The 12,535-nt window shown below is 32.1% G+C and overlaps 2 protein-coding genes across 12 annotated transcripts; one reads left to right on the forward strand and one right to left on the reverse strand.

Moving 5' to 3' along the window:
* The first annotated feature begins 1,255 nt into the window (after positions 1-1,255).
* LOC120083308 (uncharacterized) lies at positions 1,256-5,923 on the forward strand. Of its 2 annotated transcripts, none has more exons than XM_039038999.2 (4): positions 1,256-1,555; positions 3,459-4,222; positions 4,603-4,766; positions 5,515-5,923. In XM_039038999.2, the coding sequence occupies exons 1-4, from the start codon at positions 1,527-1,529 to the stop codon at positions 5,734-5,736; spliced, it is 1,179 nt and encodes a 392-aa protein (XP_038894927.1). In that variant the 5' UTR covers positions 1,256-1,526; the 3' UTR covers positions 5,737-5,923. The 2 variants fall into 2 exon arrangements, with proteins under 2 accessions (XP_038894927.1, XP_038894925.1); XM_039038997.2 differs by having other exon boundaries at positions 1,264-1,555; positions 4,597-4,766.
* A 104-nt stretch (positions 5,924-6,027) lies between these two features.
* LOC120083309 (S-adenosyl-L-methionine-dependent methyltransferases superfamily protein) lies at positions 6,028-8,856 on the reverse strand. Of its 10 annotated transcripts, none has more exons than XM_039039002.2 (5): positions 8,398-8,719; positions 7,738-7,831; positions 6,831-7,322; positions 6,461-6,705; positions 6,028-6,368 (listed from the first exon to the last, which is right to left on the reverse strand). In XM_039039002.2, the coding sequence occupies exons 3-5, from the start codon at positions 7,277-7,279 to the stop codon at positions 6,130-6,132; spliced, it is 933 nt and encodes a 310-aa protein (XP_038894930.1). In that variant the 5' UTR covers positions 7,280-7,322; positions 7,738-7,831; positions 8,398-8,719; the 3' UTR covers positions 6,028-6,129. The 10 variants fall into 10 exon arrangements, with proteins under 10 accessions (XP_038894930.1, XP_038894933.1, XP_038894928.1 ...); XM_039039005.2 differs by having other exon boundaries at positions 7,742-7,831; positions 8,398-8,693; XM_039039000.2 differs by having other exon boundaries at positions 7,738-7,867; positions 8,398-8,693.
* Between the last annotated feature and the right edge of the window lie 3,679 nt (positions 8,857-12,535).

The following is a 12,535-nucleotide window of genomic DNA, read 5'->3' on the forward strand; positions in this document are numbered from 1 at the left end:
CAAAATTGATTTGATGTAAATTTTTTTTCTTGTACTATTCAAAACTTTCATTTTACATTATTTCACCTCAAAATATTCCTAAACTTCATATTACTAGTCAAGAAACACGTGCAATGCACATGAAATCTTGTAGTTCTAATTTTTTTAGCATATAATAAATAAATATTATACAATTTTGTTTTAGTTACCATCAACTTTTAGAAGTTACATAATGTAAAGAATTTTATTTTAATGCTCTCATATTATCGTTCTTTTTTTATTAAAAAAAATCTTATATCTAGTACAAAGAGAGAAAAATGTTAATTAAATTATCGACTTAATATGTTAATATTCTAGTATTGTAATATATATATATATAATGCAATAATTTTTAGAATTTTTTTCAAATATAAGAAAATGTATCAACTTATTTACAAATATAGTAAAATGTCACTATCTATTCCTATTTATCACTGTGTATTATTGATTGATATTGACATTTTGCTATATTTAAAAATATTTTTAGCTGTTTCTTTATTTGAAACAATTACCTTAACTTTTATTCTAATGTTATTAAATATCTATGTGAAGTCACACATGCATTGTTTTACCATATCAGTTATTATTTTCATTCAATTATTTATTATTATTATTATTATTTTGTATTTTCTCTAAACTTTGGATCTTGTGGAATCATTTTTTTTTTAAGAATGTAAATACAAGTATTTAATTTGTTTCTCTTTTACATGTACATCTTACATTTACATTGGGAGAATTAATGCACCATTTTCATGTGTAACCACCTCCACCTTGAATAAATCTATCCAATTGTATCTATTGCATCTTATCTCGAAAATTCACATCTTGTCAACATCAATTCCATTGTCTTTCAAATGGATGTCGAAAAATCACAACCAAACAATATGGAAATTTATGAAAAATGTAAGGGCAAAAAAGACATGTAAAGATTCTCCTAATAACCCCTTTTAATATATTAGAGATTTTGTAATTTATTTATTATTTTTTTCTAAAGGGTTGTTGTTGACATTTAAAGATATTTACAATATAAATCTAAATGTTATCTTACTTTATAAAAATAATAATTAAAAATAATCGATTACCACATATAAAATTTTAGTAACTAATTATAACAATTTCATATAAAATCTTTCAAAATTTCAATCCCAATAGATATTTCTATAAAATTGAGTGTCAATATTTTCATCCACATCCATATTTCAAATCTTTGTATATACCAACAAGACATACAAATTACGAGCTACTCTGATAAATTTTATCCAAAATTGACCAATGACACGCCTGTCAATAAAGAATACCTTGAAGGGAAGAAAAGGATCAAAGTCTTAAAAAGACAGACGGTGGAGTAGGAAACCGCCACGTTTAAGTTCGTGGAAGGCTTCCGGTGCAATACGACACCGTTTTTCCTCTTTGATTTATTCATTCTGCAACCGCCATTGTTTCTCTCTCTCTCTCTCTGTCTGCCATGGAATTCTACTGTAGCTGTTTGCAGAAGAGCTTGTTTGATTATGGCCTATGAACCTCCTGATTTCATCAGGTTATTTTCTTCTTCTTCTTCTTCATCTTCTTGTTTTGTTGAGTTCTCTTTTGCAGGTTTTTAAGTTGCTTTTCTCTCTGTTTTTAGGGTTGTTTTTGTGATCATGTTAATTTTTGACACATATCTTTGCGTTTATTCTCTTGTCTATTATTTCTTCAATTTCAGTTGTGTAACTTGTGTTTTACCTTTATTGTGATCTTTAATGTCCAAATAGCGATGAACTTTTTCTTCCATTCAATTTGCAAGAATTTAGATGGTTTGTATTCATTTTGCGGGTGAACTGACACTAAAATTAGCTCGAAAGCCTCTTTGGTTTCTAACCTTCTCTAATCTATTTTTTGTTTTTAGTTTTTGAAAATTTAGCTTTATATAAACCACTACTCCCACAAACTAGTCAAGTTTCGATTTTTTTTTTTTTTAAATGTTCTTAAGGCTGTTTGAATTTCTATTTTTTTTAAAATTATGCTGGTTTTCTCGAGATTTACCTACTACAGTTTTTTGCTTTTTCTTAAATAAACATTTGGATTTTTTTTAATGAAACATTTGAATTATTAGTCAAAATCTAAAAACGAAAACAATTTTTAAAAACTAGACCCCTTTATAATCATTTGATGTTTGGTTTTTTGTTTTTGAAAATTAAAATTATAGACACTACTTTCCCTCCAAATTTCTTATTTTGTTATCTATTTGTACCAATAATTTAAAAAAGCAAACCAAAATTTGAAAAGTAAAAAAGTAGTTTTTAAAAACTTATTTTTATTTTTGGAATTTAATTAAGAATTCAATCATTGTATTTAAGAAAGATGTAAATCATTATAAGAGGAAATATGCTCAATTAAAAAAAAAAAACAAAAAACAAATACCTCATTTGATAATAATTTGGACTTTATTTTTGTTTTTCCGAAAATTAAGCTTATTTCATCCACATTTCTTATAATAATTTGTGTCTTTCTTAAGTATAATGGTTGAATTCTTAGCCAAATTCCAAAAATAAAAACAACTTTTTGAAAACAAACTTTTTTTAGTTATCAAAATTTGGTTTGGTTTTTTAAAACATTGGTGAAAAGTAAATAACAAAAAAAGAAATTTGGAGGTGGAAGTAGTATTCATAAGTTTGGTTTTTGAAAACATTGATAGTGAGTGACAACACATAACATAGAAATTTAGAGGTTAAAGTTGAATTCGTGAGCTTAATTTTGAAAAACAAAAAAAACACTAAAAACTAAAAACTTAATTTGGCTAAAAACTGTGGTTATTTAGGATTATGAAAAACTATGGTGAGCAGGTCGCAAGAAAACTAACACAGTTTTCAAATACTGATGCGAGTAACTTTGCAAGTTTAGACCATAAACTGTCAACTCAGTTGTTCAATTTTGAGTAGTATCGGTTTCTAAACTTTAAAGGTGTCAAATAATTCTTTAAAGTTTCATTATTATGCGTAATAGGTAGTGGTCGACATGGTTCTAAATTGATGCATCTATTAGACATATAAGGAGACTACCTTTGTTGTTTTGTTCTTTACTTTTTGTCCCTTCCCTCAATTAGTCTATGAAAATTAGAGATTTCTATCTCACAATAGATGGAATTACTATAACTTGGACTCAGAAAAATGTTGATAAATTGTAGCAACTCATGCTACATATCAGTAAGGCGAAGGGGATTGTGTTACATTTTAGGAATGTCACCGTTGACCCCAATTGCAATAGGTAATACTTTTAGAGCTAATAATTAACTGTATAGCAACATTTTTAAAGAATTTCAAATAACTTTGAGAGTTTGATCTAAATTTTACTATATTTACAAATTCTTCTGCATTGTGTTATATCTGTTAATACTTTTGGTCTAATTGCTATATTTGCAACTATCCTTAAAATAATTGATGGTTGAACATATTATTTGTCAGGATGGAAGGCTGTCGCAGCATAGACTGGAATATGGAAGAACAACTGTCGTCCGGCGATGGCCTGAGCAGTGAAAAAATACGCTCTGTTGTGCAAAAGGGTTGCGATGTGGGGAAGAAGCTTCTCGTTACTGGTTTAGCCATATCTTCTGCTCCTGTTGTTCTTCCTCCATTGGTCATCATGTCAGCCTTTGGATTTGTAGCCTCAATTCCCTATGGAGTCTTCCTCGCGTCCTACGCTTGCGCCGAGACAATCATGAGTGTTTGGCTTCCACTTCCCCCACCCCCCGAACTTGGCCGTGCTGACAAAGAAATAGTAGAGGAAAATGGCTACGAGGAAGACATCATCGATGAAGATGAAGAAAAACATGAGATGGAAACAACAAAGAGTGGTGAGATTTTGGATGATTTGGATAATGACATGGCAGTAGTTAAGGGGGACGAAGAGGACGAACTCGACGTTGGAAGCAGGGAGCAGGGGGCAGTCATTGAAGTGACCAATGTAGAATTTGAAGAAAATGGAGACATTGGAGATGAGGAAGAACAGTTGGAAGAAACTAGGGGTTTGCTCAAAAGAATTCGAGACGAGGGAAGAAGAGATGATGATTTTGCTGAGGCAAATGGAGATGCCGATCATGTTCGAGAGCTCGAGATTACGATGGAGGTTGCCAAACCTAGTGATTCTGCTGAAAACAGTGTTCATTGTTTGTTGAATGAAGTTGACTCTGCTGTTGTTCATCCTCATGTAGAATATGGAGCTTCTGAAGGTATTGACTCGTATCACACCTTTTCTACAATGATGTTAATTTTTTTAAAAACAAAACAAATAGACACAAGGACTAGTGAATATATGATCTAGTTTATAACTTAAAAATGGTGTAATTTAGAGGTAATCAGAATTTGAGGATATGCTTAGAACGAAGGTTTGTTTATTACAAGTCAGAAGTTTGATTTTTCTTTTTGGGTGGGGAATTCAAATATCTGATCTTTCTGATAGATGTAAGTACATGAATCAGTTTGAATTCATAGGACTGAAAAGAGTGTTCGGACTATGTAATTGGGATTAAATGGATCGACGAAGTCTAGTGTTGATACACAAGTGCAATAACATGAATTGACAAATTTTTGCATTGTTTTTAAGTTGCAGTCTCAAGCAAGCTTCCCAAGTCTGAAGAAGCGGAACAACTTCTTTCAGTAACAATGATTGATGTGATTGAATCTGAAGAGAATTTGTCTGTATCAGCTGTGACTATTAAACCCAAAGTAGAAGCAAATGCTCCACATAAAGATTATAGGGTGTCTTCCAGTGAGGTCAGTATATAATATAAAGATGTCGTACTATGGTCTCGAGTCTTTTGTGATTGTTTTCTGTTTTACCATCAAAGTGTTGGAGTGAGGTAGATATATAATTTTTATTAGAGTGAGTTAAGCTCTCAAAAGTCATTTTGAACTCGTATTTTGAAGGGTATGATGTTTGGAAGTGATTTTTACATGACCAAAATCACTGATGTTTGGCAAATGTTGGAATTGATTTAAAAAAAATCTATCATCATTTGAAATTAATTTTTCAACAATTCTAGTTTGCAAAATTTATCCAAACATAATAATTCAAAATCACTTTTAAATATATGAATATCAACTTTAAAAAATCAATCCTACCAAAATCTCTTTTCCTAAATCACTACTTCAACTATCATTCTTGATTGGGTACGTTTAGAAATAGCACTAGCAAGTACTTTGACTGAGTTATAAGGACAAGGAGTGAATTTTGAAAGGGGTGCTTTTGACTATTTTTAGAATTTGAAGATATTTTTTTTCTTGACCAAATAACTAAATGATAAGAAAATTGTGGAAAGTACTTCTAAATTTTAATTGATTAGAAATCACTTCTGAACTAATTCCATTTTCATTCACATTAGATGTTTTTTACCTCTGCAACCTTATCTGTTCTTACCATCAAATTTGGCATAATCAATTTCTTGGGCCTTTTGAGTTGAGTTCTCTCTAAAATGCGTTGAATGTTTTGAAATTCTGAGTTCTTTTTCCTTCTTTTTGCAAGGAATTAGCAAGCGAGGTAAAGATAAGAGAGAATATCCTTTCGATGAAGAAGATCATAGGGTACAATGCCACACCACTCGGAACGTACATAGATGAAGTGAATGCTCTTTACGCCTTCGTCGGAGTCGAGCCACCTTCCCCACTGAAAGGTTCTTCTGATGGTGATCTCAATCTACTCAACCAGAAGTTGCAGTTTCTTATGTCCATAGTAGGGGTCAAGTAGAGGTGTTAAAGTTTGCCATTCAATAAATTGCCATTGTGCATTTTTGTTTCCCAATGTCAATATTTCCTTATGCTTAACCCAGTTTGGTTTTGTAAGTTATGTGCCAAATTTTGGTTTTTTTTTTTTTTTTTTTTTTTTGTTAGAGATTATGGTAGCGTTAGATTAGTAAAGTTGTGTTTGATATCTATTTGAATTTTTTTAAATTCATTGAGAGTTAGGAAAGTTAAAAATACCAAGACCTATGAAATTACTTTAAATTGAGTGGTGATATCAAGATGAGAAAGAAGAATATAAACAAAACTATTGAACAATCTGAAATGAGTGTCAAGGTACCAGAATGATGAAAAAGAATACAAAACTTCCAATTTGCTAGAAAAATGAACTATATTTTTGTTAAGACAGGCACCTAAGTCTTGCGAATGTTAGATAACCGGTGTGACCTCTGGCCTCACTACACGGCCTAACCATGACCATCGTACTAGAATCATCGTTCATGTCATCTGATTCCTTGGATCTCAGCCGCCTCTTACATGGAGGAAGCTCAACAGAACCACCTCCATCAACCTGGTTACTCTCTGTTCTACCTTCCTTAACTTCGTATGTCCGAAGCAATACCTCAAATGTCCTTATATCTACACAAAAGAGATGACAAAAGGTGAACAATACAAATCAAGGTCACACTAAAACTAAAGTTAAATGGCATATAGGGTCATTCAGGAAGTACCTGTAAACTTAGATCGAAGAGTTTCTGCTGAACGCTGAACTTGCTCGATACACGGAGAGAAGGAGCATAATACGCCATCTTGTTTCAGCATTTTCTCAGCTGAAGGGATGGCCAACCAAGGTTGAGGTAGATCCAAGAAAACTGAATCTGCCAATCCAACAAACTCTTCAGGAAAGCCCTGACCTTGAATATCTCTAACCCCCACAGTGACAAGGCTTGTCAAGCCAGTCTTCTCAAAATCCTCTCTGAAAAAAGAGAGAAACAAGCAAATAAGTATTACTTCTTAAACTATCTCAAGATCTAACAATAATCACAGAACTATTACTCTGCAAGGGTAACTTGAGAACATACAATAGATCCATGTTCCTACCTCGCCGAGGAAGCTCTCTGTTCATGAAAATCAAACGTATAGACATGTCCAGTAGGTGCTACAGCCCTAGCTAACGACGTTGTCAACGATCCACTGCCTGTCCCTGATTCTAGAACTAAACAGCCAGGAACTACTTCTAAGAACATAATTACAAAGCTAATATCTGCAATGTATAGAATCTGTGTTCTGTGGCTTAGAACCAAAGTCCATAATTCAGGAGTTGGAGCTAACAGGTAAACAAATCCACCTTTGTTACTCAACACCTTGGACCCAAATGGCTTTCCAATCCAATCTGTATGTTTAAACACACCGAACCTATTCTGAAGTGTTGACCCTTCACATACTTTCACAGCCTTCATGATATCATGTCTCTCATATACAATGACTAAATCTCCATCCCTTATAGAACGGGTGAAAGATATCTTTTTCAACTCATCAGTTGGCAACATCCTTGGTCTTCAAAAGCTCATTAAGAATCAAGAATATCAACTTCTGTCAAAATTTGGGGGAAAAACAGCAACCAAATAAAATATAGATCTATTACAATAACATATCATGGACACTAAGCGTTGAAAAGTTGAAACTACTATCTGAAATCATTAATATCTCGAAAAAGTTTCAAGTTCTCAAACATCTTATTTGAAGAATTCCATGAAGCGTTTCTGAAAATTATCATATAACTCGAGAAAACGGTAAACGCGATTGAAACTAAATCGAAACAATGCAGAAAATGTTTAAAGTGAAGAACCAAGTATTTCTAACAAAGGGCTGCAAGTATTGGTAAAATAAGTGTAAAATGAAGCAAAACGAATTGAAACACTGTAAGCAATCATGAAGCAGATTCAGCCAGAAAAAAATTAAGTACTGGGAAATTCTAGTGTGCTGGAACATTCAAATAAAGGACTACCTACGGAGTGGAATTTGGAGTAGGGGGTTTCGCGTTCTGTTGCTACAGAGGGAACACAATCACCGGCGAGGAGGAAGATGGAAGCTGGTGGCGGCTGGTACGGGAAGAAAGAAAAACGAAGGAGAAAAAGCTAAATCAAGAAGAAAACGAGGAGTTAACAAGCAAACGAAGGAAGAGAAGCCAAGGGTAAATTTAGACTTTATGGGGGATAATTTGATGGTTTGAAAACAGAAATTTGAAAACAACCCATTTGAATAAAGAGTTGTATATATGGTATTAATTTTCGTCAACATGTCGACATCTTCATCGATATTATTTATATAAATACACTATGAGTAAACCAACATTTCAATTACATCGTACAAAATCCCATAAATCATTAGAATAAGCCAAAAAATTTCACAAGTAATCTTACTTAAAGCAACCTTAAATTTGATCCGAACACCTCGAATCGAATATAAACAACAAATAGAGAGTACACGAGAGTTATGCACTAAATTACAGCACCTTAATTGAAGTCAAAAGGATCTAAATAGAAGTCTAACACATACATGACTTGATTCTAGCCAGAAAGTGTTCGAATAGTTTCGAATTTATACGGAATATACAAAAAGAACCATAAACTAGTTGGAAGGAGAATTTAGACTGAGTGAAACTTACCGCCGGAAGAGAGGGTCGGGCTGTGAGTGCCGCACCACCGGCGCCGTAAGTGGGTAAGAAACGATGGGGAGGCAACGCCGGAAGTTAACTCCCACCACTGCTTCGTACTTGCGGGTTTCGGCGGCGGCTGGAAGGAGAAACTCACAGACGGGGGTGTTAGGCTGGTTTAACGAGAAGGGAAAGAAAGAGAAATAGACCGTTGTGGTGGGCTTAGGGTTTTCTATTTTTTTCTTTTTTTCTTCCGTTTTTTTTTTTTTTTTAAGAAAAAGTGTCAATAGTTTTAAATCTCATGATTTGAAATTTGAGAAAGGATTAGTTTGTTATTTTTTATAGGGATGACAGGATTACTTTTATTACTTATTCATTTATTTTTAACATCAAAATGCCATCATATAAAAATAGAAAGAAAAAAAAAAAAAAAAAAAAACTTTTAGATCGTTATATTGGCACGAGAAAATTAGCCAAAATGCGCTATCATCTAAACTTTAAAGGAAAACGGAACGCGTGTGAACTAAATTTTAATAATATTTTCTTTTTTTATTCCAAAACGACATTGTTTTGGCAAGTGAAAGCGCCATAAAAAAAACGCTTTCCAAAACAATGTCGTTTTGGCTTACATCTTAAAACAAATATTTTATTTTATTGAGAGCAGGCCGTGAATGTAACCCTAACAAGGCGTGCGACTTCAACATAGATGGCAGCTTCGACCTCATGCGACTTTGACTGCAACTTCAGTTTCTCGCACAACTTTGACCACAACGACTGACTCGACTCCGGCGACAACTGAATAAATCATAGACGATGGCAATTTCATTTTTGTGCCATTTATTTTATTGTGTGGAGTCCCATTTATAATTTTTCCACCTAATATTCTTGTGGTGGTGTATGTGAGAGTTTTAATCTTCTGGGTCCGCATTTTTTTTTACTGTTTTCTCTCTTATGTTCACACTTTAGTGTGTTATCGTTTAAGATCAGCACATTTTCATTATTTGGGGTTTTGTTTTCGATGATTTGGGAGATGGGTTGTGCTTAGATTTGAGTTTGATAGGCTATGGAATTTGTTTTGTTTCTGGGGCCGAGGTAAAAAAAAAAATAGTTTCAAAAATATCCTTATACTTATAAAAAAATACTCTTACTGTTGGTATATAAATACAAACATTTAATATTCGTTTCAAAAATATCTTTTTACTTTAAAAAATTGCATTAATACTCTTAATCATACAAAAAAAAAAGTTTTAAAATATTCATAATATTAGTATAGTGATCAATTTGTTTGAAGTTTTCTTGAGTTGAAAAATAATTGATATCAAAACAAATTATATTGATATCCTTTCTCTGGTTCATATCTATTTCCATCATTTTTCTCCCATATCATGTCTAGTTTATATTTTCTCTCAACAAAATATAAACTAAATCTTCAAGTTAAAACATATAATTCCACATATTCTCCTAAAATTTCAAAATAAAAATTTCCTTCCCCGTGCCTCTTAAAATATACCAAAACAATAAATGGACAAATATAAAAGGATGTTTTTGGCTAATAACACAACTTAACTATTATCTTTGTTTTTGTTATAATCTATCTATTGTAATTTTCGGGGACATTTTCGTTAATGAGATAAACAAAGGTAAAACAAAGGAGAATAAGAGTGTAGAGAAAAAATAAAAAGTGTTTATAAATTCAAATTGACGAAGAGAAAAGAGAGGAAATATAGGAGGAAGGTGATGGTTGTAGATAAATAGTAAACAAATTCTTATCTTTTTTAAGATAAAATTACTAATGCAAAATTAGAAAGTTTAGAGGAAGCGTATTTTTTAAAAAAGTTTTTTCAAATTTAAGAACATTTTTTAAACAAAATACTAATGGTTTCCATCTAAAATAAGAGTATTGTGTAACTTTTTTCTAAAGTTTAAAAATATTTAAAAGTTCAAAGATATTTTTACTTAAAATACAAAATTCAATAACATTTTTTTAACCTAAATATAAATATGAATTAAACTTCAAACTGTCATAAGTGCAAAAATTCAGTCTATTTTACTCAATTTTTCGTCATCGTACCCTATAATGACATGCAATAAGATGGTCGTTTGTATTACGTCATCATATGTATGTGTTGTCAATTCAGAACTAACATCTAAAGTCAAAATTATTGTAGTGATGGTTGGAAGTTAGTTACGATTAAATTTAACTTAAGTAATTTTGTTGTTAAGTAGTTTAAATGCTTCTTTTTTTTTTGGGTTTATACAACCTTGACAAATACATGCCTTAGGAATTTGATTTTTGTATGGAGGAACTGCCTTTGAACCATGTCTTAAGGGCATGTATTTATCAAGGTTGCATAAACAAAGAAAAAAAAAATGAAAAAACAAGGTCTTAACAAACTTAATAACAAAATTACTTAAGTTAGATTTAAATGCAACTCACTTCTAACAATTAACGAGTAAACTCGTACAATTATTCCACGTAAAGAATCAAACAACTTATGTTTATGTAACTAGCTAAACTACTTTAACAATGTTTTTTTTCTTAACCACACCTATTCAGATTAATGAGTGTATAAAAGGTATTATTCATGTCTTTTGTAATATACAGTCTAATTCCTTTTTCCTTATTCTGGTACACATACGAATATCAGTCTCAAACACTTTAGAATGAAGAAAAGTTTTTCAATGAAAGGCTTGTGCCTTTTGGTGGTCATGATAGGGGTGGTTGTCGATGAAACCCAACTAGCAAAGGCAGTGAAATGCGAGCCATAAGAGTTGAAACCATGTCTTTTGGCATACACAATCTCAGTTGAGCCATCATCAGCTTGTTGCAGCAAGGTGAAGGAGCAGAGACCATGCTATTGCGGGTACAAGAAAAATCCAAAGATTCAACCCTATTTGCAAGATAATGCCACCAAAAACATTATTTTTAAATGTGGTGTTACCGTCCCGGCTTGCTGAAATCTCCAATATGCTTGGGCTATAATTTCTTTTTTAATATTGCTTCACCATCCTCTTTCCTCTTGTCAGCTATTTACTTTATCACATAATAGTCACAAATATAAACATATGATTTTAGTAAAAATAATTAGATTAGTTTAAGAATTTAGTCCTTACAATTTGTTTATAGTGTTTCAGGTGGCTTCTTTTGTTTGGAACGTTTTGACCTAATTTCTCCTCATTAGTTATAACTCATTTGGTTTAGAAATTTTCAACTTTATCATTGGAGGGTTGTTTAAGGTGCTGAGATGATATAGGATGTGGAGGGTTCTGATATATAGAGAGTTCTGATCGAGTATGAAAGATCAAGTATGTTCAAACACTATGATGATATACGATACACGAAAGGAAAATGACGGTAAGATATGAAACATATTCCGAAAATGAGCCACAAACAATTAAAATCGATGAGATAGAATAATGATACTCCAAATACTGAGATGATATAGGATGTGGGGATATACCCTCTCATGTTGGGCCCCCAAACAGCCCCTGAAGTTTATTTAAACATGATTGTTCTTAACTTCCATTTATATAACAAAATAAGTAAATAAATAAATAAAAAGCAAAAAAATTCGCTTATTTACTTTTGTCTCGTACTTAATTGAAATTATTATTATAGTAAACTAGCGATATGAATGAAAATGGAGTTTTTTCTTTTAATATTGTGATTAGGAAAACTATTTAGGGAAATATAGTGGGTTTGAAACTATTTAGAAATATATGGTTGTTTTGGAGATTTTGAGGCGGTGATTTAGTTTAAAATATTTTGTCGAGGGTTCAACCCTCAACCTGTCGAAAATTAAAGAAGAGATCGAGAGTTTGACCCTCGACCTGAGAAGAGGACGAAGGTTCAACCCTCGACCTGTCGAAAATTAAAGAAGAGATCGAGTGTTTAACCGTCGACCTAAAGGAAATTGAGAAGAGGATGAGGGTTCAACCCTCGACCTGTCGAAAACCAAAGAAGATCTATAAGGGAAGATGAGAAATTTGAAAACCCTCGACCTTTCGAAAATTATAGAACAAACCCTCAACCTAAAGAAAATTAAAGAATCATTTAGTAATTATATACACGTTCGCACACAATCGTTTCGTAAAATTACTATGTGATCGTTTAGTAATTATTTATTAACGTAACAATATGTGCAAACTT

Source organism: Benincasa hispida, chromosome 8, assembly GCF_027475165.1.
Source record: "Benincasa hispida cultivar pf3 chromosome 8, pf3_genome.v1.1, whole genome shotgun sequence".
NCBI lineage: Eukaryota > Viridiplantae > Streptophyta > Magnoliopsida > Cucurbitales > Cucurbitaceae > Benincasa > Benincasa hispida.